The sequence below is a fragment of the Phoenix dactylifera genome, chromosome 5 (genome assembly GCF_009389715.1).
Source record: "Phoenix dactylifera cultivar Barhee BC4 chromosome 5, palm_55x_up_171113_PBpolish2nd_filt_p, whole genome shotgun sequence".
In the NCBI taxonomy this organism is placed as follows: domain Eukaryota; kingdom Viridiplantae; phylum Streptophyta; class Magnoliopsida; order Arecales; family Arecaceae; genus Phoenix; species Phoenix dactylifera.
Genome location: NC_052396.1, coordinates 12,134,242 through 12,161,439, shown reverse-complemented (window position 1 = coordinate 12,161,439; position 27,198 = coordinate 12,134,242). Strand labels below are relative to the sequence as shown.

The following is a 27,198-nucleotide window of genomic DNA, read 5'->3' as shown; positions in this document are numbered from 1 at the left end:
AGGCCCCTGCACACAGCCAGAAAACCCAGTCAATCCAGGTCGGAATGGAAGCCAAAGCTCTCCAGTGCCATCTGAGAAAGGCCCAGCGGATCCGATCATAGGCACGCTCCATGTCCAATTTCACTTGCCATCAAACTCCTCTCCTCGGGCTCTCTGTAGGTCTCCCATCATCTCCTGCGCTAACAAGATATTGTCTGATATGCTCCTCCTCCCACAAACGCTCCCTGCTCCTGACTAATAATGCTAGGCAGCAAAGTCTTCATTCTCCCAACCATGAGCCTCGTCACTATCTTATACAAAGTGGTGCACAGGCTAATGGGCCTGTAGTGGCCCGGTTCTGATGCAACCTGACGCTTCGGTATTCAGGATAATGTAAGTAGCCTGCCAGCCATCTGCCATCACCGCCCGACTGAAGAATAGCTGCACTGCCTCCACCACCGACCTCCGAATAATACTCCAATATCTCTGAAAAAAGAAGGGTGGAAACCTGTCCGGACCTGGGGCCTTGTCCTCCGCTAGAGCCCATACCGCTTCTTGTACTTCTTTATCGGACACAGGTCGAATCAATGCTGCATTATCTGCCTCCTCAACTCTTAACAGCCGGCCTGGGGAGCCGGCCAAGCTCAAAGGGCTTCTCTACCTCCGTCCATCTAGTCCTGAAGAAATCAAACAACACCCGTCTCACTGCAGAATCCTCCTCCACCCGCTGTCCCACCCCAACTCTCAGTGATCGTATCATGTTTCTTTGCCTCCTAATGACCGTTGATCGGTGGAAAAAACTGGTGTTCCGATTCTCCCTCCTTGACCCAACTGAAACCCTCGACTTCTACCTCCAAAAGGTCTCCTGCTGATACAACAATGAGTGATGGGAGGACAAATGTCGTCGTAGGTCTACCATCTCCTCCTCCTCAAGCTCCCCCTCACGGTCCTCCCTCCCCTGGGAGATCCACAATCAACCCCTCCACCTCCTCCAATCTCCGGAACACATTGCCCACAACCTCCCGATTCCATCTGCGAAGGCGACGCTTTAGTAAGCTCCAATCTGCGCGACACCCTCTGCATAGCATTTCCTGTACTGGCACTCCCCAAAGCCCCCCTGACCACTTCTCAAGATTGTGGTATGGACAACCACAGCTTTCTCAAAACGGAATGGGCTATAATGACTGGAGCTCGAGGCTGTAGAAATAAAAAGAGGGCAGTGATCTGAGGCCAATTCGAGCAAGATGACTAACCTGGTAAGATGGGAAACCGCTGAATCCAATCCGGGGATGCAATAGCTCTGTCAAGCCGCTCCCACACTCTCGCTCGTCCAGACTGATTGTTGCACCAAGTGAAACGCATCCGGTGAAGCCGAGGTCCACTAGGCCAGTAACATCCAGAAACTCCCGAAACTCCCTCCTGTCCACTGAGTCAGAGTAGATCCTCCCACCTCGTTTCTCATTGGGGCCAAGCACACAATTAAAATCACCCACTACCATTGTCGGCACCCCCTGAGTCAGTAAACATGACAGCTCACCCCAAAAGACTCTCCTTGTCCGGTAATCAGTGCTGGCATAGACCCCACACAAGACCCACGAGGGTTCATTTGGTTCCGAAATGACCATCACAACCTGCTGAGAACAATGATGGAAGACATCTACAGAGGCAACACCTCGCTTCCACAACATCAAAATACCTCCAGACAAGCCCTGGGATTCAACTTCAGAGGATTCCCAATCAGCTGCTAAAATGTCGCTGCACCCGACGTAGACCATCTCCGGACACCCGTGTTTCATATAGAAAACAAATCTCAGGGCAATGAAGCTGAACTAATCTTTTGAAAGACGACAAAAATGAAGGCTTAGCCGCCCCCCTGCAATTCCATGCTATAATCTTCATTTAACACAATAAATTAAGGTTTGGCCCGAACATCGTGGGCTGCTCCACTAACCTCTTCCCCTGACTTCTCCACCCCTCCCTGAATCACAGCCCGCAACAAACTCACACTTGCCCATGATCCTGAATAGGGATATAGGTCCCTGTCCCGAGCCCCATAAATTCCTCTCATCACCACCTTCGCTGGAGCCACAGTCTAGCCGGCGCTGGCATTGAGCCTTCCCCATCTCAGATTTCCCCATCCTTCTCTGGCCTGATGAGGAGTCCATCTCGCTTGCCGTAGCCACCTCCCGCAGTTGAGAGCTAGCCGTCTGCGCCTCCTTCGGACCCTTACCCTTGGCCAGAGCCGACTCGCCGCCAGTAGCCACGGCCACCCACGTCCGTTGGGCCACGCCTTCCGCCACCGGCCTGCACCGCCCTCAACATGCGGGGTCCCGGCCGTCCCGTCAGGAGCTTGGACACGGCCTGCCCCGGCGAGTGGGGGCTCTCGCCGGCGGCAGAGAAGCACTCCGAAGTGCCGTCGTCCCTCCTCTCTCCGGCGTAGATGCGGGCCCTCGAGTGAGGTCGACGACGCCGATCGGGGAAAACTGAGTTCAGGCTCAGTTCCACCCGGCCGAACCCCGTCTCGCCTTGGGCCGGGCTTTCTGGCCCTCTTTATCGGCCTAAGGGGCCCTGTCGTGGGCCAGCCTCTTGGGCACAAGTCTGGACCGTTTCCCACCTGGGCCCGGCCCGCCCTTAGGAAATAGTAGACCTCGGGCATGGGCCCGGGATCCATTCCCGACCACTCTTGGCCCGCCCTGGCGTCGGCCCGGCCCAGCCTGGGCCCCACCTAACACTGTCTGGCCCATCCCGTTCAGCAGGTCCGATGTCCCGAACCCGGCCCCTGCTCTGAGTTGAGCCTTCCCGGCGTTCACCGCCGCCCCCCATTGCAGCTTGCTCCGGGCGATCCGCCTCCTAGCCAACTTGTGTTTTGACCCACCAAATGGATTTTGATGAATTATTCAAATAACCACCATAGAGTATTAATCTCTATTTTATTGCTTCAACAAATGTAATTTGAGGATTTCATGTATTTTATTAAAGAATATTGTTAAGAAAATGTCTAGGCAAGTTCCCATGATCTATTTAAGGACTTATTTGAAGAATTTTTGAGATGAAAGAAAAAGTTCAGGGACAGCCGAGGACGTCTCCGGGTGTTTCTCAGAGACGTCTCTGGAAACAAACAGGAAGAACTGGCACGTCTGGAGACGTTCCCCGGCCACCTGCCGGCGGTTCGTCCCCGCGATAGCGGAGTCGACTCTCTCCAGTAGCGGAGTCGACTCTCTCAGTGGCGGGCAGAAAGGCAGTTTTCAAGGAGATATGCGCGAGACGTCGCCCACCATACGCGGGAGTCGTCCCCGCAAGTAAAAAACAGACTTCCCGAGTCGTCCCCGAGGTACCGGAGTCGGCTCTCTCAGGTTTTCCAGAGGATTATTTTCGGTGATAAGCAGCCGGAGACGTCCCCTGAAAGAGCGGAGTCGACTCTCTCAGAGAATTCCAGAAGACATGTTTTTCGGAGTTATAACAAGCGGAGTCGTCCCCAAGGCAGCGGGAGTCGTCCCCATGCAAAAAGTGCAAACAAGCCGAGACGTCCCCGTAAAGTACAGAGGACGACCCTCTTAGAAAAATAGAAAAACAAGGATTCCAAACAATACAATTCCAGAGTCGTCCCCGTAAAGTGCCGAGTCGACCCCAAACAAAGTGAAAAGTAAATTTATACAGCCGAGACGTCTCGCGTTGAAGCAGGAGACGTCTCGGAGCGCCTGGACGCGGACTGACAACTTTTGCAGGTTTGGTTTGAATTTCAAATCTCTTTTACTTTATTTCTACGGCTATATTTGCTTTTTGGGCTATAAAAGGACCTCTTAAGTGCTTCTCAACAACTCTTCACCAACCAAAAGCTAGATCATTTAAGAGAGAAGCAAGGAGAGAGAAGTTCCAAGGGAGTGAGTGCATTCAAGTGAAGAAATCAAGTGCTTTCAAGCTTTCCAAGTGATTTCAAGCTCAACCACTCTCTTCCGGCTCGGGATTCAAAGCTCATACTCAAGCCTACGCGATCCACATCGGAAGAATCATCATTTCCCCACGCTTCCAACGGCAAAAGGATTCTTCCGGTTCTATTATTTATCATTGTCATATTTGCTTATTTAGAGCTTTTCAATCCTTTGTAAAACCTTTCATTGTGGTTGCTTGTTCCAGTCAAGGGACTTGGAATAAGGGAAAGGCGTCCCAAGCCTAAGTGAAATTGGGGGTTATATGGTTGTTGTTAGCGCCGGTGTAAAACAACGAGTTGGGTAGTGAACTCGCAAAACTACCGTACTGTGAATCGTGGATTATAATGAAAATTCCCAAAGGTGGCTTTGGGGAGTGGATGTAGGCAGCAGTGAGGCTGCCGAACCAACTATAAAAGCTTGTGTTTTGCGATTGTTTGTCTTTCATAGGCTTTTATTTTAGTGTTAGCTCATACATTTGTGTGTTTTATTGTTTTTTATTAGAACAAAAGATTTTAAAACACCCAATTCACCCGCCCCTCTTGGGTGACCATCTCTGGGGCAACAAGTGGTATCAGAGCAGGTGTCTGTGTATTTCTTGAAAGACCTAACCGTCTTAGCCAAAGATCTAGATGGCAACACCCTTTAACAATGTTCCTGCTGAGGGGGCAAGCAACTAATAGACCTCCACTCTTCAATGGGACAAATTATACCTATTGGAAGACTAGAATGAGAATCTTCATTCAAGCACAAGACTATGCCTTGTGGAGGGTTATAGTCAAGGGACCACAAGAACCATCACACATGGTTAATGGCATTCAAGTTCCCAAACCTGAGGAGGATTGGGATGAGAATGATGATAGGATGGCTCAACTCAATTCAAGAGCCATGAACTCATTATTTTGTGCTCTAGATGTAAATGAGTTTAATAGAGTCTCCACATGTAGTTCCGCTAAGGAAATATGGGATAGGCTTGAAGTTACCCACCGAGGGTACAAATCAAGTCAAAGAGTCCAAAGTGAACATTCTAGTTCACAAATATGAGCTGTTTAAGATGGAACCCATGAAACCATCACATGCATGTTTACACGCTTTACCGATATAATTAATGGTCTAAAGAGTTTGGGTAAATCTTATACTAATCCGGAACTTGTAAGTAAAATTCTCAGGTCTTTGCCGAAAGCATGGGAAGCAAAGGTCACGGCGATCGTAGAAGCCAAAGACCTCAACACCTTGGGGCTAGAACAACTTTGGGCTCATTGATGACGCATGAGCTCACGATGAAGCAACATGAAGATGATTTGCCAAAGAAAAGACAATTGCACTCAAGGCTACTTCGAGTGTGTGTGAAGAAGAAAGTAGTGAGAGTGAGGAAGAAAGAGGATGAGGACTTGGGTTTGATAGTTAGGAAGTTTAAAAAATTCATGAGAAAAAGAAACCCTTCCAAGGAAAAAGTTTGGAGGGAGAAATGATTGGGAAAAAGAAAAAGAAAAAGAAAGAGACCCAATCATATGCTATGATTGCAAGAGACCGGGACACATTCGTTCCGAATGCCCTCAACAAAAGAAGTTTTTGGAAAGAAGAAGAAGAAGGCATTGAAGGCAACATGGGATGATAGTGACACATCATCCTCCGAGGAAGAGAAGGAAGAGACCGCCAATTTGTGCTTCATGGCATCGAAGACGACGAGGTATGTCAAAACTCAACTATAAATTTTACTTTAGAAGAATTGTATGAAGCTTTTCAAGAACTTATGGGTGATTGTAGTATGTTAGGAGCAAAGAATAAAGAATTAAAAGCCTCCAATCAAAAACTGAAAGAAGATATTGAAAACCTATTGATTGAGAAAGGAGAGCGTTAAAAATATTAACACCATTGACCTAGAAAATAAAACAAAACTTAGCATTGAAAATGAAAACGGCAAAAACACTAATTAAGGAATTAAATCTAAAAGTAAAATCTCTACTCGATAATAATACCTCACTTGCACAAAATGTTGAATCCTTAAAAAGGATAAGGAAGAACTAGTTAAAGAAAATTTGAATCTTAAGAATGAGGTACATAAGTACAAACCAATTGTTGAAAAATTCACACAAAGCTCTGAAAAATTAAATCTTATTCTTTCAAATCAAAGAGCTGTTTTTAATAAAGCCGGATTAGGATATAAAACTAACAAACAACAAAAGTATCTAAAGAATTTCTTTGTAAAAGCAAAAGATGTAAAAACTGAAAAACCTACATGCTTTCATTGTGGAAAGAATGGACATAAAGCCTACTCTTGTATTCAAAGAAAGATCCAAACTAACAAGAGTACATTTGTAAAGCTAAAAACATAACTAAAGTATGGGTGCCTAAGGGAACCAACTACACTAACCACGAAGGACCCAAGAAAACTTGGGTACCTAAGAGCTTCACATGATCATTTTGCAGGTATGCCTTGCAGCCGGAATAAAAGAGAATGTGGTATCTTGATAGTGGTTGCTCAAGGCATATGACCGGTGACAAGAGTCTCTTCGTCACCTTGAAATCAAAAGAAAGGAGTAGTCACATTTGGAGACAATGCTAAAGGTCAAATCATTGGTGTTGGTAAAATCTCCATATCACCCTCCTCATTTATTGACAATGTATTGTTAGTTAATGGACTAAAACATAATTATTAAGTATAAGTCAATTTTGTGACAAGGGATTTAAAGTGTCATTTGAATCATCACTATGCATAATTAGTAGTCCAATTGACAATGAGATCATACTCACAGGACATAGGCATGGAAATGTTTACATGGTAGATCTTGATGATCTCACCATGAAGGATGGCCAATGTCTTGTAGCCATGATCCCAAAGTCAATGAGACTAGTTGGTTATGGCATCGTAGGTTAGGCATGCTAGCATGGATTTAATTTCTAAATTGATTACAAAAGATCTAGTCAAAGGACTACCAAAATAGATTTGAAAAGAACAAAATTTGTGCTGCATGTCAATTAGGGAAACAAACAGAAGCTCTTTCAAGTCTAAAACATAGTCTCAACAACAAAACCCTTAGAACTAATTCACATGGATTTGTTTGGACCCACTAGAACTGCTAGTCTAGGGGTAAGAAATTTGGTCTTGTAATTGTTGATGATTTTTCACGTTTTACATGGGTTTCATTTCTTGCACATAAAGATGAGTCCTTTCCCGCTTTTATCAAGTTTCATAATAGAGTTTCGAATGAACTCAATCTTAAACTAAAAGCAATTAGGAGTGATCATGGTACCGAGTTTGAAAATCAGCATTTGAAAAGTTTTGTGACGAAAATGGTATCAATCACAATTTCTCGGCACCTAGGACACCCCAACAAAATGGGGTGGTAGAAAGGAAGAATCGCACACTAGCAGATATGGCTCGTACCATGTTGTGCGAATCGGATCTACCAAAATATTTTTGGGCTGAAGCAATAAATACTGCATGTCACATTTTAAACCGTGCTTAGTTAGATCCATCTTAAGAAAACACCTTATGAGTTAATAAAAGGTAAGAAACCAAATATAAGCTATTTTCATGTTTTCGGTTGTCGATGCTTTATTTTAAATAATGGAAAGGACAATCTAAGCAAATTTAGTGCTAAATCAGATGAGGGGATCTTCTTAGGTTATTCCTCATCTAGTAGAGCATACAGGGTCTTCAACAAGAGAACTCTCGTTGTTGAAGAATCCATTCATGTTGTTTTTGATGAAGCTAATGGAGATTCTTCTAGAAAAGAAGAAGATGGTGATGCAGGTATACTTGAAGACCGAATGAAGGAATTCTCCATACAAGACAAACAACATGAGGATGAGATCAAAGAAGATACAATTCAGCAAGATGAAGAAGATCAACCCCTCAGAAATCAAGATCTTCCTAAGGAATGGAGGTATGCACATGGTCATCCAAGGATCTAATCCTTGGTGATCCTTCACAAGGTAAGGACAAGATCCTCTCTAAGAAATACTAGTAATTATCTTGCTTTCGTTTCACAAATAGAGCCTAAATCACTAGAAGAAGCTGAAAAAGATGATAATTGGATGAATGCTATGCAAGAGGAATTAAACCAATTTGAAAGAAATGAAGTTTGGACTCTAATGAAAAGACCCCCTAATGTTTCAATTATAGGCACCAAATGGGTATATAGAAATAAACTAGATGAAGATGGAATAGTAATAAGAAACAAAGCTAGGCTAGTGGCCAAAGGTATAATCAGGAGGAAGGAATAGATTTGATGAAACTTTTGCTCCTGTTGCTAGATTAGAAGCTATTAGACTACTTTTGGCATATGCATGCTTCATGGATTTTAAACTCTATCAAATGGATGTAAAAAGTGCATTTTTAAATGGTTATATAATGGAGGAAGTTTATGTAGGACAACCTCCAGGTTTTGAAAATCACTTACATCCAGATTATGTGTATAAATTGCATAAAGCATTGTATGGACTTAAGCAAGCCCTAGGGCATGGTATGAAAGATTAAGTAATTTCCTAATTGAAAATAAATTTAAGAGAGGAAATGTAGACAAAACCCTCTTCATTAAAAGAAAAGGAAATGACTTATTGCTTGTACAAATTTATGTGGATGATATAATTTTTGGTGCTACTAATGATAGTCTTTGTCAAGAGTTTGCCAAGCTTATGCAGGGAGAATTTGAAATGAGCATGATGGGTGAGCTCAACTTCTTCCTTGGGCTACAAATAAAACAATCAGAGGAAGGCATCTTCATCAGTCAGTCCAAATATCAAGGAAATGTTGGAAAAATTCAAGATGAAGGATGCAAAGGAAATCAGCACACCCATGGGCTCAAGTTGCAAGCTTGACAAAGATGAAAAAGGTAAAAGTATAGACTGCAAATTGTACAGAGGTATGATAGGCTCTTTACTTTACCTTACTGCTAGTAGACCAGATATATTATTCAGTGTTTGTATGTGTGCTAGATACCAAGCATGTCCTAAGGAATCACACTTGCAAGCTGTTAAAAGAATTTTTAGATATCTAGTAGGGACATCTAATGTAGGCTTATGGTATTCTAAACAATCTGACATAAATTTAATTGCTTATTCCGATGCTGATTTTGCCGGGTGCAAACTCGACAGAAAAAGCACAAGTGGCACATGTCAATTCTTGGTGCTAATTTGGTTTCTTGGTTTAGCAAGAAACAAAATTCAGTTGCCTTGTCCACAGCTGAGGCTGAGTACATTGCAGCTGGAAGCTGTTGTGCCCAAGTTCTTTGGATTAAGCAACAACTTGAAGACTTCGGTATCAAAATGGATAATATACCAATTAAATGTGATAATACAAGTGCAATTAATTTAACAAAAAATCCTGTCCAACACTCTAAGTCAAAGCATATAGAGATTAGGCATCATTTTATTAGGGATCATGTGCTGAAAAATGATGTGATGATTGAATATGTATGTACTGAAAATCAATTGGCCGATATCTTTACAAAGCCCCTTTGTAAAGATAGATTCAACTTCTTAAGGAATGCTTTGAGCTTGTATGATCCTAGCAAATAAATTGAACTTGTATTGCATTGCTTTGCTACTCAAACTAGTAATCCACCTCAAGGTAAACATAAGTGAAAGCATGAATTCATCTAAGCTAAATGACGAACTGTTTGACTTTCCGGAGGATGGTTACCCTCCCTTGGACTTCTTCATGGAATATTTTCAGAGCCTATTTCATAGGTATTCGAATTTGGTCAAACATTTCCTCATTTCAATATTAATAATTCAAAAATCATTATCAATTATTATGGATGTATTATTAAGGGGGAGGATCACAAACAAATTTACTCTGTGTTTATCAAAAGAAATCATGTTGATTAGGGTGATTAAATAAAAAATTGGGAAAAGATAGAATTCAGTCTGAAATTTTTCAGTGCCGGAGACGTCTCTGGCAAATCGCAGAGACGTCCTCCAGGCGAGACGTCTCGCCTTAGTCACGGAGACGTCTCGGGGACCGAACGAGGGTTTTTAAATAGGTCGAAACAGCTCGAGCCGACCCGAGCTTTCCCTTTCATCCCCGACAAAAACAAAAACCCTAGCCTCCATTTTTCTCCAACACAAACCCTAGCCTCTTTCTCCTCATTTCCCTAGGATTTCATTCAATGGCACCCAAAAGAGCTTGGAGGACTGGTGGAGGCGTCCTAGGGCAGCGGCCGACGGTGAGGAACGAGGGAAAACCTTCCGCGCCGTCTCCTCCGGTTGCTCCGCCGACCACACCATTTTCTGTGCAAATCGCACAGTAACAACCGGGAGGTACATAGATTTTCATTTTCTAGATAATGAGGGGTTCTCTATTGGAGAGACTCCGAGCCCAAGGGTGGGAGCACCTTTGTACCTCAATACCTCGACCTACCCCGGCCTTGTTAGAGAAATGTTAGTATATGGCTTTAGGGACTTAGGTACACTGGCATATGTCCGGGGGACATTAGTAGAATTAATGAGGACATTTATCCACTTGTTTTGCAATCCCTAAGGACGGTGAGGCTCCAACCTCACATCCTCAAAGGGAATAGCCCTAAACTTACTTTTAGGACGAAGGACTGCGGCCCTCTTGATGTAGTGAACTCACAAGACTAAATGCCGAGATAGATTACTTTTATGTAATTGTCAACCGGTCTTGTTTCCTAAAACGGTCGCTTCGATTTTGTTTCGGAGCGAGATTTAGTTATCATGCACCATATCCTACTCGGGATTCCTCTAAACCTCCCTAGACTCATGTTAACTACATTGCTCTATGTCATAGGTATTCTAGGTTTAGTATACCTATGGCATGATATTTACCCTAGTATTTAAACACTTTAAGGTTCACATTCTCGAAATGAACCTGCAAAACCCTTGAGAACACCGATTACTATAATGAGGGCACAATGCGAAGAATGGAGTTTCAAAAGGTAGATGGGTCTTGGGTCAAGGTACCAAAAGAAAAGCTCAAACCCTAGGCCTGAGATCCCACATCAGGAGTCTGACCACCACTCTCCTGCCACCCAGCCACATGGATTTCCCTGATATACCTCCAGCTCAGCTGGAACCTTCCACATCCATGCCACCACCTCCTCCAGTCAGTGGGCCCTCCTTCCTATCAGAAGACCAGATGCGTACCTTAGCATCTGTCATTTGCCAGCAGATGAGGGAGGAAATGAGATCCATGATCTCTACTGAGTTGGCCCCATCAGAGCTTGTTGCCCAGATAGACAACCCAAGAGGGGGGGTGAATTGGGTTTTAAAATTAATTTAGATATTTAAAACGTTATGGATGATTAATTAAAAACTATTGCAAGTTATTTAATTAATCCTAAGTGCTGTGAGTGATGTGAGAGTAAGAAGAAAAGAGCCAATCAATCACAAACACAAGGTTTTATAGTGGTTCGGAGCTAACCCTTGCTCCTACGTCCACTCCCCAAGTCTCACTTGGGAATTTCACTATAACCCCCTTGGATTACAGCCGGTTGTTTTGCAAGCTCACAACCAAACTTGTTGTTTTACGAGCTCACAACGAACTCGGTCGGTTTTCCCAGGCTCACCGACTAGAACCAACCCCGATTGTTTTTCCCGGGCTCACAATCAAACCCTTACACACGTTGGTTTTTAACTTGGCTCACCAACCAACCTTAGTCCCCTTGATTCAATCCCCCGATTGAACCAAGTAAATACAAGTTATAGAAAGAAAGGAAAATAAGCTTCTCAAAAGCAGATGTAAAACAATATAATCAAAAGAGGAGTTTAGAAGCCCTCAAACGCTTTTAAGCTGAAGTAGAGGAATGGCTTCTTGAACTCCGGTCTCCTCTCGAATGAGTAGTCGACTTGAATGCAGGAGGAGGAGGCTTTAATTGCTGGGAAGATGTAGTTGGTTGCAGTAAATGCTGATCTTCCCCTTTTTCGTTGAAGAGCACGTTGCAGAGCTTGAAAGCTTGAATGCTTGGAGTGGAATAGTTGTTCTCTGCCTTGCTACAGTCTTCTGTGGCTATTTAAGCCAACCCCCACGGAAACTAGCCGTTACACTGCTTTTTCTGTCCGTTCTGCACACTCTGCGCAGCCTGACAATATGACCGTTGGTGGGTTGGAGTCGACTCGCGCGATCAGGAGTCGACTCGGCTGTAGCGGGAGTCGACTCAAGCTTTTTCCGGAGTCGACTCGGCAACTGTTCCAAATTTGAATTAAAGTTGCCGTCACGACTGGGAGTCGACTCGTCTTGACCCGGAGTCGACTCGCCAACTTCTGGAGCTGACCTGGCAATTTTGGAGTCGGCTCATCCACAGAAGTCCGTGGATCCAATTTTGAATTTTGTCCACTCGAGTCGACTCGACTGTCCTTGGAGTCGACTCGAATCTCAGAGCCCGAACTCCCGATCCTCTGTCTTTTGGCTCATCCAGTCTTGGAGTCGACTCGAACTTCCTTGGAGTCGACTCGGCTCTCAGTTTCCGAAAGTTGGTCTTCTGCCTTTTGACGTGAAGCTTGTCTTGGAGTCGACTCGAGCTGTCTGGGAGTCGACTCGAATCTCAGAGGCAGTAACATGGTTTTCTGTCTGTCGATGGTCGCACAGTCTCGGAGTCGACTCGTGCAATGCGGGAGTCGACTCGAATCTCAGAGTCCCAAAAATGCTCTCTGACTTTTTCCTTGTGTTCCGCTGAGAGTCGACTCATGCTTTCTTTGGAGTCGACCTGCCAACCATCGGAGTCGACTCGCGTTCCACTGGAGTCGACTCGAATCTCAGACCCGAAAAACTGCTCTCTGACTTTTCTTTGTGTACCTCTTGGAGTCGACTCTTACTACCCTGGAGTCGACTCGTTGAACATTGGAGTCGACTCGCGCACTTCAGGAGTCGACTCGTTGACAGGTTCTGAGATGAGGCTTTCTGTTCTTCTTTCTGTTCTCAGTCGGAGTCGACTCGTACTAGTCTGGAGTCGACTCGAGCTCGTGCCAGTGAACTTGATACGCTTGGAGTCGACTCGTGATACTCGGGAGTCGACTCGAGTCTCAGACTTTGGTTCATGCAGACTTCTTAACTTATCCAAAATACTATGAACCAAGTCTAGAGACACTTGGACAGGATTTTCACTGAAACACTCAATTGAATTCATTAGTAATCACAAGATATACTCAAATGCTTTGAGCTCATCAAAATCAAATGGGGTTTTAATCAATCACTCCACAATCTCCCCCTTTTTGATGATGACAAAACTTTGAGTATATGTAAAATGACTTGCTCAATAAATAATGAAATAAAATCCATAAATGAATTCAAATGTCTGATAATTTAATTTATCCAAGTTTGAAAGGAGTGAAACAACAAATTTCGGAGTTAAAGCTCCCCCTTTCATTTGGAATTATATAAGCCTTCATATTATGCAATCAATTGTTTGGCTTATATGTCATTAATGATTTAGCTTGATTAAAATTCAGATTCTCCCCCTCAACATATGCATTCAACTATGTTTTGATTCTCTGAATTTCCTTTTAATGCTTTGAAGTTTTTGAACTGAATTTTTTGTTTTTAGAGGGAAAATCTGTCAATTTGTTCTTGAGTAGGATTCAGCTAATCTCCGAATATCCCTTGAATAGATTCTGGAGATTACTCCATTAGGAGCCCCAAAAGAGAGATAATGAGCCTCGAGGTACCGAATCCACTTAGAACAAATTTGTGTGTGTTTTTAAGAGTTTATCTTTTTATTTATTTCCATTGATTTCTTTTACATATTTTTTCATATTTCTCCCCTTTTACACATTTTATACATATTTCTCCCCCTTTTTGTCATCATACCAAAAAGGAGGAAATCAACCACAATCAATGGCACAACCAATCATCAAATGGCACATAATTGAAGATAAGATGTCTACTCATTGTATTGATATGAATTGAAGTAGATTTGAGCATACAATAAGTAAAGTAAAACAATACAAAACAAAACTCAAACACATCTATGTCCTCCTCGAGGATGAAGCTCCCCCTCTCGAGGATGCATCTCCTCCTCTGGAGGATGTGGCTCCTCCTCTCGAGGATGTGGCTCCTCCTCTCGAGGATGGTGCTCCTCCTCTCAATCGGCTCTGCTCCATGAGGAGGGTGACTGCATCTGTGACATGGCCAAGCTGTGTGATGATAGACGTGGTGGCTCTGCTATGTGTAGTGGAGAGCTCTGTCACCGACGCCTGAAGCCCAGTCACCGATGTCTGAAGTGCGTCCAGCTTGTCGATGAGTACATTCGACAAGCGCTCGGCCCCCTCGGTGGTGGTGTGCATGTCACGACCTATCTCCTCTCGCATCTGTCGAGTGGAGCTCGTGACCTCACTCATGCTGTGGAACTGGGCCTGGACCAAACTCCGGACATTGTAGATCTCTTCCCGTACATGAGCCGTCATGTCAGTCACGGCTGTCAAGGAAGGGACCAACTGAGAAGATACGGGTGCAGGAGTGGGAGCAGGCACCGCACCTCGGAGCTCCCGAAGCAGCTCATCCCTCACCTCTCTGACTATCTCCTGTCGCAGCTCCCGGAGCTGCTCAGGATCAATCCGGACCGCCATAGAGGGTGGTGCCGAGGAGGAAGGTCCGGCGGAGGTGGTAGGAGCAGGAGGAGTGGATGGAAGGTCTGGATGGTCTGGAAGGTCTGGGTAGTCTGAATCGGGCTCAGGACTGGGTGAAGGTCTGGTGGTCTGAGCGGTGAGGGTAGACTTCCTAACCCATACCCCCTCTCTCTTCCGAAACCCCATCCTGTGCATGGTCCCCGTACACAAGCGATCTGTCCATCGCAATGCACGAGAGGGTTCCCTCTCAGGAATGGGAATCTCGTACTCCCTAAAGAGAAGAGTAAAAATCATGCCGTATGGGAGGTTGAGCCTAGGTCTATCTAGGGGCTCACACATATACCTATAGATGAGTTTGGGGAAGTTGACCGGGGTGTCCTGAAGAATGTAAGACATAATAGCTAGGTCCCTCTCATTTACAAAATCAAATCTTCCTGTCTTAGGGAAGATGGACCTGGACAGAATACTCAAAAGGATTCTCACTTCAATAGGAAGTGAGCTAGCAGATACCTCGTCTAGGGGGGACTGAGGTGGATGCCCTAAGACGACCGTAAGGGCCTCAACTCTATCCTCAGGGTGTGCGGGAGCCACCCCTACTAATGGAAGGTGGAGGATGTGGGCAATGAGATCCTCCGTGACACGCACAGGGACACCTACTACTGTGCCCTCGATACCTCCATCTCCCCGATGGACGGTACTATAAAACTCTTGAACAAGGCCAGGGTAAGTGGGAAGGTCCAAAGTGAGGAAGTACTCTAGGCCCTGGGCTCTAAGCCTATCACCTATGGTGAACCCTTCCCGGGAGAGATAGTCAAAGTCGACATACCTCCCGGTGGTGACGGCCTTCCCGGCCAACGGCCTTGCGGGAACCGCCCTAGGCGGGGAACGAGCCGGAGGTGGTTCCCTCGCGGGATCGTGCCGCGCCTTGGAGCGCCGCTCGGGACCGGCCTCGGGACGGGACCTCTTCCTAACCACGGTCTTACGAGGCATCTTGACCTAAACGGGAAGAAACACCTAAAGGACGGAGAAAGGTCGACGGAGGAGACTCGGGACGGACAGGAGACGACCTAGGAACGGACGAAAACCCTAAGAACCGGTGAAAAATCGACCGAACAGAGGTTGGAGACGATCGGGGACGACCTAGGAGTCGGCTCTAGGGCTTTTTGAACAGTGGCGGCTTGAAAGAAAAGTGTTTGCGAAACGACAAACCTAGGGTTAAAAAGTCGGATCCCGACTGCGAGTCGACTCCCCTGAGTCGCGAGTCGACTCGACCTCGAGTCGACTCCAGAATATGCGCGAGTCGACTCTCCTTATGCGCCTGTAGACTTCGAGTCGACTCCCGACAATGTGCGAGTCGACTCCCCCTCAGCTGCCATCTTTGCGAGTCGACTCCCGCAAATGCGCGAGTCGACTCCCCCTTAGGAGCCGGCTCTGAAACTTACTCGAGTCGTCTCTAACTTTGGCACGCACCTAAAACTCATGCTATAATCGTGCCAAATGAGGGAAAATCACCTAATTATGATCTGATTTGATGATCATTGAAAAGAAACTCTATTTTAACCACATTGTAATCATCAAAATCAATTATTCTAGTGAAAACCACCACTAGGATGGATCAATCACTCCTAATCCCCTCCTAAGCACACTAAACCTCTCTTCACTTAGGGGTTTTGTAAAAATATCTGCTAATTGATTATCAGTACAAACAAATTGGAGTGTCACATCACCATTCAATACATGATCTCTTATGAAGTGATGTCTTATCTCAATGTGTTTAGTTCTTGAATGTTGAATTGGATTTTTAGTTAGATTTATGGCACTTGTATTATCACAATTAATGGGAATTTTATCTTGTTTAATGCCATAATCTTCTAATTGTTGTTTAATCCACAAGATTTGAGCACAACAACTCCCGGCTGCCACATATTCAGCTTCAGCAGTGGATAATGCAACCGAGTTTTGTTTCTTGCTAAACCATGAGATAAGGTTTTCTCCTAGAAATTGACAAGACCCGCTGGTACTTTTTCTATCAAGCTTACATCCAGCGAAGTCTGAATCTGTGTATCCTATTAAGTTTAGGCTAGATTCTTTAGAGTACCATAGCCCTATGTTCTTAGTTCCTATTAAGTATTTAAAAATTCTCTTAACTGCAGCTAGGTGTGATTCTTTAGGATTAGCCTGATATCTAGCACACATGCACACACTAAACATAATATCAGGTCTACTTGCAGTAAGATATAGTAAAGATCCTATCATACCTCTATAAAGTTTTTGATCTACAGATTTACCTGATTCATCTTGATCTAATTTGCATGATGAGCTCATGGGGGTGCTGATTGACTTGTTTCCCTCCATATCAAACTTCTTGAGCATCTCCTTGATATATTTTGCTTGATTGATGAAGATTCCTCCTTCAGATTGTTTGATTTGAAGCCCTAGGAAGTAGTTCAGCTCTCCCATCATGCTCATCTCAAACTCACTCTGCATCAAATCAGCAAACTCTTCGCAGAGGCGATTGTTAGTAGCACCGAAAATGATATCATCAACATAAATCTGTACTAATAACATATCTTTGTTTTGCTTTTTCAGAAATAATGTTGTGTCTACATTTCTCCTAGAGAATTCATGTTCTAATAGGAATTTACTAAGTCTCTCATACCATGCTCTAGGTGCTTGTTTTAATCCATAAAGTGCTTTGTTCAGTTTATACACATGATTAGGGTATTGATGATTTTCAAAACCAGGAGGTTGTTCTACATACACTTCCTCATTAATATACCCATTTAAAAATGCACTTTTTACATCCATTTGAAATAGTTTGAAATCCTTAGAGCATGCATATGCTAATAATAGTCTAATAGCCTCAAGTCTAGCTACGGGAGCAAAGGTTTCATCAAAATCTATGCCTTCTTCTTGATTATAACCCTTTGCCACTAGTCTAGCCTTATTCCTTATAACAATTCCATTTTCATCTAGCTTATTTTTATATATCCATTTTGTACCTATAATTGGATATTCAGAAGGCCTCTCTACTAGATCCCACACTTTGTTTCTAGTAAATTGGTTTAGTTCTTCTTGCATTGCATTTATCCAATTTACATCATTTTCGGCTTCTTCTATATGTTTGGGCTCAAAGTGTGAAACAAAAGCTAGATGGTTATTCAAATTTCTAAGTGAAGCTCTAGTCCTAACCGGTTGAGATGGATCATCTAGAATGAGTTCCTTAGGATGCCCGTGAGCATACCTCCAAGCTTTTGTTAGCCCATGATCCACAATAGGCTCTTGGCTTGATGATGCTTCTTCAATCAATTTTTGATTATCATCTTGTAATCCCATCTCATCTATCTTTTCTTCAAGTATTTCAACATCATCATCAAAATTAACCTTCTTACTAGATGAGATGTCACTAGAGTCATCAAAAACAACATGTATAGATTCTTCTATAACTAGGGTTCTTTTATTAAAGACTCTATAGGCTTTACTAGTTGTAGAATAACCTAAGAATATTCCTTCATCAGATTTAGGATCAAATTTCCCTAGATTATCTTTCCCATTATTATGTACAAAACACCTACATCCAAAGGCATGAAAGTAATTAACTTTTGGTTTTCTGTTTTTCCAAAGTTCATAAGGTGTTTTCTTTATAATGGGTCTTAATAAAACTCTATTTAATATGTGACAAGAGGTATTAATGGCTTCTCCCCAAAAGTACTTAGGGAGGTTACTTTCACATAACATAGTCCTAGCCATTTCCTCTAGTGTTCTATTCTTCCTTTCCACAACTCCATTTTGTTGTGGTGTCCTAGGTGCAGAAAAATTATGGGTTATCCCCTTTTTACTACAAAATTCGTCAAATAATTGATTTTCGAATTCGGTACCATGGTCACTTCTAATGGCTATGACTGAAGACTCTCTAGCATTTGTTACTTCCTTATGGAACTTCTTAAACATAGAAAATGCTTGATCCTTATGCGCTAGAAACATGACCCATGTGTACCTAGAGTAATCATCTACTATAACTAGACCATATTTATTTCCACCTAGGCTTGTTGTTCTAGTTGGACCAAATAGGTCCATGTGTAGTAATTCTAGAGGCCTAGAAGTAGAGACACATTTTATGGATTTAAAAGAGTTCCTAGATTGTTTGCCAAATTGACATGCTTCACATATTTTGTTCTTTTCAAATTTTAATTTTGGCAAACCTATCACGGAGTCTCTTTTAACTAGTTTAGTTATTGTGTCCATGCTTGCATGACCTAACTTACGGTGCCATAACCAACTAGCATCATTATCTTTAGTTTCATTTACAACTAGACATTGGTTATGTTTTGCAAGATCTTCTAGGTCTACAACATATACATTTCCACGTCTAATTCCTTTAAAAACTAAACTATTATCATTAGGATTTGTTATAATGCATAGTGATGGTTTAAACATAACATCATATCCTTTATCACATAATTGACTAATGCTTAACAAGTTATGCTTAAGACCATCAACATATCTAACATTATCTATAAAAGTAGAAGGGGTGATTTGAACTTTACCAATACCAATGATGTGACCTTGGTTGTTGTCTCCAAAGTCACAGCACCTCCCTTCTTAGCTTCAAGGGTGAAAAATTGATCTTTATCACCCGTCATGTGCCTTGAGCAGCCACTATCCAAATACCAGCAGTTTTTGTTGACTTTGGCTGCAAGACACTCCTACACAAGCAAATCATGTCATCTTAGGTACCCAAGTTTTCTTGGGTCCTTCATGGTTAGTCAAGTTGGTTCCTTTTGGAACCCATACCTTTTTAATTTTTCTTTTAGTTTTACTTTTCCTAAAATTACACACATTTGCTTTATGACCTACTGTACCACAACAAAAGCAAGTTATTTTCTTAATTTTAGTTTCCCCAGCTTTAACAAAGAAGTTACTGAGAAGTTTTTGTTTATTTCTTGGTTTATATCCTAAACCCGCTTTATTAAATACGGCTCGTTGATTATTAAGTATCATATTTAACTTTTCAGAACTATATGTAAACCTTTCAACTAAAGGTTTGTATCTTCCAAGTTCTTTAGTTAATGTTTGATTTTCTGCTTTTAAATCATTTAGTTCTTTTGTGAGATCCTTGTTTAAGATTTGTTTATGGTTTTTAAGTTCTGAAAGTTCCTTAGTTAGTTTTTCATTATCTTTCGTTAAGTTGTTAGTCTTCTTAATTAAGAGTTGGTTGCTTGTCTTAAGTTCTAGATTTTCTTTGGTAAGATTATCTTTATCCTTAATTAATGAATCATGCTTATGAATGTAAGTTTGGTTAGTTACTTTTAGTTCTCTGTTTTTAACATTTATATTCTTATATTCAATCATTAATTCATTAAACGCATCATAAAGTTCATCAAATGTAAAATCAAAATGCGTATCGGAAGTTACCTCGTTTTCGTTGGCCATGAAGCAGAAATTGGCCTTCTCTTCTTGTTCTTCATCCGATGATGAAGATGATGCGTCGGAGTCCGATAGGGTGGTGACAAGGGCTTTCTTCTTCTTCTTGTACTTGCTGCCCTTCTTTAGTAAGGGACACTCAGCTCTGATGTGTCCCGGCTTTTTGCACTCATAGCACCCAATCCCCTCATTTTCTCTTTCCTTACCTTTGTCCTTGCGGTAGGAATTTGAGGGGCCTCTCCTTTGATGATAGGACTTCTTGTGGTTGATGAATTTCTTGAACTTGCGCACAAGAAGTGCCTCACCACCATCTTCCTCATCTTCTTCTTCTTCACTACTGCTACTGCAAGATAAGTCTTTGTTAGATGAAGTAGATTTTAAAGCTATTACCTTTTTCTTATGGGAGGACTCTTCCTCGTTGTGTTGTTTCATGGTGAGCTCGTGCGTCATAAGGGATCCAAGAAGCTCCTCAAGTGGTAGCTTATTCAAGTCCTTGGCTTCTTGGATTGCCGTCACTTTAGCTTCCCACGACCTTGGTAGACACCGAAGGATTTTTCCTGACAAGCTCACTGTTAGTATAGTTCTTGCCAAGGCTTTTTAGGCCATTGACAATATCAGTAAACCTAGTGAACATGCATGTGATTGTTTCATTTGAATCCATTTTAAATAGTTCATATTTATGAACCAAGATGTTTATTTTGGATTCCTTGACTTGATTCGTGCCCTCATGGGTCACTTCAAGTCTGTCCCAAATTTCTTTTGCAGAATTGCAAGTTGAAACCCTATTGAATTCATTTCTATCTAAGGCACAATAGAGTACATTCATAGCTTTGGAATTAAGTTGTGCCTTCCTCATGTCATGTTCATCCCAATCCGTTTCTAGTTTGGGTACCTTGACACCCTCTACATATATGGATGGGATGTATGGCCCATTTACTACAATAGTCCACATCTCATAGTTTTGGGCTTGGATGAATATTCTCATCCTAGCCTTCCAATATGAGTAGTCAGACCCATTAAAGAATGGGGGTCTTTGGATGGACTGACCCTCAATGTGGGAAGATCCAAATGGGGTTGTCATTTCGATCTTTTACTCTTGGGTGGAAGAGTTTAGACTCTGATACCACTTGTTGCCCAGATAGACAACCCAAGAGGGGGGGTGAATTGGGTTTTAAAATTAACTTAGATATTTAAAACGTTATGGATGATTAATTAAAAACTATTGCAAGTTATTTAATTAATCCTAAGTGTTGTGAGTGATGTGAGAGTAAGAAGAAAAGAGCCAATCAATCACAAACACAAGGTTTTATAGTGGTTCGGAGCTAATCCTTGCTCCTACGTCCACTCCCCAAGTCTCACTTGGGAATTTCACTATAACCCCCTTGGATTACAGCCGGTTGTTTTGCAAGCTCACAACCAAACTTGTTGTTTTACGAGCTCACAACGAACTCGGTCGGTTTTCCCAGGCTCGCCGACTAGAACCAACCCCGATTGTTTTCTCGGGCTCACAATCAAACCCTTACACACGTTGGTTTTTAACTTGGCTCACCAACCAACCTTAGTCCCCTTGATTCAATCCCCCGATTGAACCAAGTAAATACAAGTTATAGAAAGAAAGGAAAATAAACTTCTCAAAAGCAGATGTAAAACAATATAATCAAAAGAGGAGTTTAGAAGCCCTCAAACGCTTTTAAGCTGAAGTAGAGGAATGGCTTCTTGAACTCCGATCTCCTCTCGAATGAGTAGTCGACTTGAATGCAGGAGGAGGAGGCTTTAATAGCTGGAAAGATGTAGTTGGTTGCAGTAAATGCTGATCTTCCCCTTTTTCGTTGAAGAGCACGTTGCAGAGCTTGAAAGCTTGAATGCTTGGAGTGGAATGGTTGTTCTCTGCCTTGCTACAGTCTTCTGTGGCTATTTAAGCCAACCCCTACGGAAACTAGCCGTTACACTGCTTTTTCTGTCCGTTCTGCACACTCTGCGCAGCCTGACAATATGACCGTTGGTGGGTTGGAGTCGACTCGCGCGATCAGGAGTCGACTCGGCTGTAGCGGGAGTCGACTCAAGCTTTTCTGGAGTCGACTCGGCAACTGTTCCAAATTTGAATTAAAGTTGCCGTCACGACTGGGAGTCGACTCGTCTTGACCCGGAGTCGACTCGCCAACTTCTGGAGCTGACCTGGCAATTTTGGAGTCGGCTCATCCACAGAAGTCCGTGGATCCAATTTTGAATTTTGTCCACTCGAGTCGACTCGACTGTCCTTGGAGTCGACTCGAATCTCAGAGCCCGAACTCCCGATCCTCTGTCTTTTGGCTCATCCAGTCTTGGAGTCGACTCGAACTTCCTTGGAGTCGACTCGGCTCTCAGTTTCCGAAAGTTGGTCTTCTGCCTTTTGACGTGAAGCTTGTCTTGGAGTCGACTCGAGCTGTCTGGGAGTCGACTCGAATCTCAGAGGCAGTAACATGGTTTTCTGTCTGTCGATGGTCGCGGAGTCTCGGAGTCGACTCGTGCAATGCGGGAGTCGACTCGAATCTCAGAGTCCCAAAAATGCTCTCTGACTTTTTCCTTGTGTTCCGCTGAGAGTCGACTCATGCTTTCTTTGGAGTCGACCTGCCAACCATCGGAGTCGACTCGCGTTCCACTGGAGTCGACTCGAATCTCAGACCCGAAAAACTGCTCTCTGACTTTTCTTTGTGTACCTCTTGGAGTCGACTCTTACTACCCTGGAGTCGACTCGTTGAACATTGGAGTCGACTCGCGCACTTCAGGAGTCGACTCGTTGACAGGTTCTGAGATGAGGCTTTCTGTTCTTCTTTCTGTTCTCAGTCGGAGTCGACTCGTACTAGTCTGGAGTCGACTCGAGCTCGTGCCAGTAAACTTGATACGCTTGGAGTCGACTCGTGATACTCGGGAGTCGACTCGAGTCTCAGACTTTGGTTCAGCAGACTTCTTAACTTATCCAAAATACTATGAACCAAATCTAGAGACACTTGGACAGGATTTTCACTGAAACACTCAATTAAATTCATTAGTAATCACAAGATATACTCAAATGCTTTGAGCTCATCAAAATCAAATGGGGTTTTAATCAATCACTCCACAGAGCTTCACATGAAGGGCTTCTACAAGAGCTGAAGGAAATTAGAGCTCAAATTGAAGCTACAACGCAAGAAATAGTTGGTGTGGGTGCCACCCAAACATTCAGATCAATTGAGCTAAAGGACAGCTTGAAGACCATTTCAAAGAGTCTTAAAGAGTTGACAAGCCCAGAAGAAAATGTGGGCACCTTGGTTGCCCAACTTAGAGGAAGAATTGAAATGGCAACCATAGAATTTGAAGCACTCGTGGCAGCCTTCCATAAGTCACAGGGAGATCAGTTCAAGACCCTAATGGATTCAATCAATGCATTTATAGATGCAGCTTGTAGGGCTTATGAGCAACGTCGCCGATAAGGGACTTTTTGTAGACATCTAGGGATCTTCTTTTTGTATACCCTAGGCTATTTTGAAACACTTTTTGTAGTAGAAATCAATACTTGTAATGATTTCTTCTTTTAACTATGTACTGACTTCAAAGGTTTACAATGATACATGAATACAATTTCTTTTGAAACCTTGTGTATGTGCTACTGTGTATGTGATTCTGTGACTGTGTATGTGTTTCTTGTGATGTGCCATAAAAATCTCATAACATACCTTAAGTATTCAAATTCAACACAACTTATCCATGCATATGACACAGGGGGAGCACATCTTGTGATAACTATGTTAAACAAAAAGAGGAGTCTGAAATGAATTCCAAAACAAAGGGGGAGTGATATGAATGACTAAAATTCTTTAATAGAAATAACTTGGACAGGGGGAGCACAACTTGAATCTCCTTGAGTAGTTCATGGAAGGATAATTTGTCCCCTTCATTGTTGATGACAAAAAGGGGGAGTAGATATATAGAAGGGGGAGTAGAACCAAGAGTAGAACCAATATGGATATTGGATACATTGAAATGCAAAATACGAAATTCATACTCCAAAGTTGAATTAGAAAAGATAAAATTGAAAAATATTGGCTTTTAGATAATTGCCCTTCTGGGAAAGAAAGGGGGAGTCAAAAAGAATTTAGCTTTCAAATTTTAACTTAATTCAAATTCGGTTGATATGCTAAAATTGCTTAAGAGCTATAAAGATCAATCTTATGCATAACGATAGAACTGAAAATTGACTATTTTGAATTATGCACACTGTATCTAGCTCTAATCAAAACATTATGCTTGTACATCTGATCAAATACTGTGTATATGTTTAAATTTCGAATTTTGCATATACTCAGTGTTTTGTCATCATCAAAAAGGGGGAGATTGTTGACCTCCTAATGGATTTTGATGAATACAAAACACTAGAGTATAATTCCATTTATCTTAACAATTTAATTGAGGATTTCATGTATTTTATTAAGAATATTGTTAAAAAATGTCTAGGCAAGTTTCCATGATCTTGTAAGGACTTATTGAAGAATTTTTGAGATGAAAGAAAAAGTTCAGGGACAGCCGAGACGTCTCCGGGTTGTCTCAGAGACGTCTCTGGCACAAACAGGAAGAACTGACACGTCTGGAGACGTCCCCGGCACCTGCCGGGTCGTCCCCGCGATAGCGGAGTCGACTCTCTCAGTAGCGGAGTCGACTCTCTCAGTGGCGGCAGAAAGGCAGTTTTCAAGAGATATGCGCGAGACGTCCCCACCATACGCGGAGTCGTCCCCGCAAGTAAAAAGCAGACTTCCCGAGTCGTCCCCGAGGTAGTGGAGTCGGCTCTCTCAGGGTTTTCCAGAGGATGTCATTTTCGGTGATAAGGCAGTGGAGACGTCCCCTGAAAGAGCGGAGTCGACTCTCTCAGAGAATTCCAGAAGACATGTTTTTCGGAGTTATAACAGCGGAGTCGTCCCCAAGGCAGCGGAGTCGTCCCCATGCAAAAAGTGCAAACAAGCCGAGACGTCCCCGTAAAGTACAGAGACGACCCTCTCAGAAAAACAGAAAAACAAGGATTCAAACAATACAATTCCAGAGTTGTCCCCGTAAAGTGCCGAGTCGACCCCAAACAAAGTGAAAAGTAAATTTATACAGCCGAGACGTCTCGCGTTGAAGCCGAGACGTCTCCGGAGCGCCTGGGACGCGACTGACAACTTTTGCAGTTTGGTTTGAATTTCAAATCTCTTTTACTTTATCTCTAACGGCTATATTTGCTTTTTGGGCTATAAAAGGGACCTCTTAAGTGCTTCTCAACAACTCTTCACCAACCAAAAGCTAGATCATTTAAGAGAGAAGCAAGAGAGAGAAGTTCAAGGGAGTGAGTGCATTCAAGTGAAGAAATCAAGTGCTTTCAAGCTTCCCAAGTGATTTCAAGCTCAACCACTCTCTTCCGCTCGGGATTCAAAGCTCATACTCAAGCCTACGCGATCCACATTGGAAGAATCATCATTTCCCACGCTTCCAACGGCAAAAGGATTCTTCCGGGTTCTATTGTTTATCATTGTCATATTTGCTTATTTAGAGCTTTTCAATCCTTTGTAAAACCTTTCATTGTGGTGCTTGTTCCAGTCAAGGGACTTGGAACAAGGGAAAGGCGTCCCAAGCCTAAGTGAAATTGGGGGTTATAGGGTTTGTTGTTAGCCCGGTGTAAAACAACGAGTTGGGTAGTGAACTCGCAAAACTACCGTACTGTAATCGTGGATTACAGTGGAAATTCTCAAAGGTGCTTTGGGGAGTGGATGTAGGAGCAGTGGAGGCTCCGAACCACTATAAAAGCTTGTGTTTGCGATTGTTTGTCTTCATAGCTTTATTTTAGCGTTAGCTCATACATTTATGTGTTTTATTTTTTTTTAATTAGACAAAAGTTTTAAAACACCCAATTCACCCCCCCCCCCCCCCTCTTGGGTGACCATCTCTGGGCAACAACTTGGTTGGCTTCTGCCATCCGTCCGTGTCCGTCGGCGACACGGAAGGATTCGGTGCAGCCTTGGGGGACCGCGGCCCCGACCCGGAAGGCTCCCGCACCGGCGTGGGGTCGGCCTTCAGCTCGACCGGCTGTTTCACCGGCTTGTTCACCTTGGGCTGCCGTAGCTTGGTAGTCGACAACCACGGACCGAAAGGAAGTCGGCACCCCGACTCATCCCCCTCCTCCGACTCAAAGATCGGATCCTGGGAAGACCCATCCACCTTGGTCCGCTGGTCTCCTAGTTCTCCGGGCATCGCCGGAGTCGTAGGAAAGGGGCAGGCCCCCTCCCCATGCCCTAGCCGAGCGCATTTGAAGCAGAACCCAGGTAGGTTCTCATAGCGGAAGGCCTGCCAGTGAAGATCAGAACTTACCTGGATGAAGGTCCCAGGCCTGATCGGCATGCCGGCATCCAGCTCCACCTTGACGCGAGCGAATCCCAGCTTCCGGCCCTGGTCAGTGACCTTGTCCAGAGCCAGAGGTCGCCCGGCTTTTGCTGCTATATCCCAGATTAACTCCTTTGTCCAGTATTCCGTCGGGAGACTGGGCAGCCTTAACCACACAACAGCCCGACATAGTTGGTTGGTCCCCGGAACAAAATTTGGCCGCCAGCGTTCCATGGCTAGGAGCTGACCAGCCACCAGCCACGGTCCAGCCTCCATTGCAGCCTCCCGATCCCTCTCACTCTGGAATCGAAACACAAAGGTCTCATCTGCCATCAGGAAATCCTCAACGTCGTAGTCAAGTTTCCCGGCCACCCGTAGCTCCCGCTTGATCCATTCCACCGGCACACGGCGACCCAAACTGCGCATGATCACTGCCGTGTCTCGCCATGCCGCCCTGCCCATCTCCATCTTCTCCGGCGAGAACTCCACCACGTCCGTGAACCGCCGCTTCAGGGCGTCCAGCTCCGCCGCCGAGATCTGGTGATTAGTCCAGATCGGCACCCTCGACGGGCCCTTTGCCACGTCCGCCCACGTCCGGGCCTTCTCGGCCGCCTTCAGATGAGGCTGAGTCCCTTTCTCCCCCAAGCCCGCCTCCGTCTTCTTCTTCTCCGGTTCAGCAGGACCCCGTGTCGCCATCCTCCGCTACCGCCAAATGTTCGTTAAAATGCTCCACCAATAACACAGGTAACAAAGCACCCACCCCAAGCGACGTGGACCCCCTCCTCACTCACTCCAGGTGTTTGGGGAAAAGCCCCACCCACCGCACGGAAGTTGGCGCACCTAGGTACGCATCCCGAGTCACTCCTTCTCTCTCCTCTCTCCCGCTCTCTGCTCGAACCTGCTGATCTCTCTTTCTCGCGCACAGACACACAAGAAGAAAAAAGTAATTACGATAATTAAGGTATATGTAATGCAA

General features: G+C 43.8%; 1 protein-coding gene across 1 annotated transcript; it reads right to left on the bottom strand.

Moving 5' to 3' along the window:
• Positions 1 to 1,891: 1,891 nt before the first annotated feature.
• Positions 1,892 to 26,918, bottom strand: LOC103719554. The gene is made up of 2 exons (XM_039126990.1): positions 26,211 to 26,918; positions 1,892 to 1,957 (listed from the first exon to the last, which is right to left on the bottom strand). The coding sequence occupies exons 1-2, from the start codon at positions 26,916 to 26,918 to the stop codon at positions 1,892 to 1,894; spliced, it is 774 nt and encodes a 257-aa protein (XP_038982918.1).
• Between the last annotated feature and the right edge of the window lie 280 nt (positions 26,919 to 27,198).

What these genes read in the sequence shown, in the direction of transcription:
- LOC103719554 (XM_039126990.1), bottom strand. Translation starts at nt 26,918, where the DNA reads ATGGCGACACGGGGTCCTGCTGAACCGGAGAAGAAGAAGACGGAGGCG. An exon ending in GGCCTGGGACCTTCATCCAG is followed by an intron (nt 1,958 to 26,210) that starts GTAAGTTCTGAT and finishes GCTGTGATTCAG; the next exon opens with GGAGGGGTGGAGAAGTCAGG.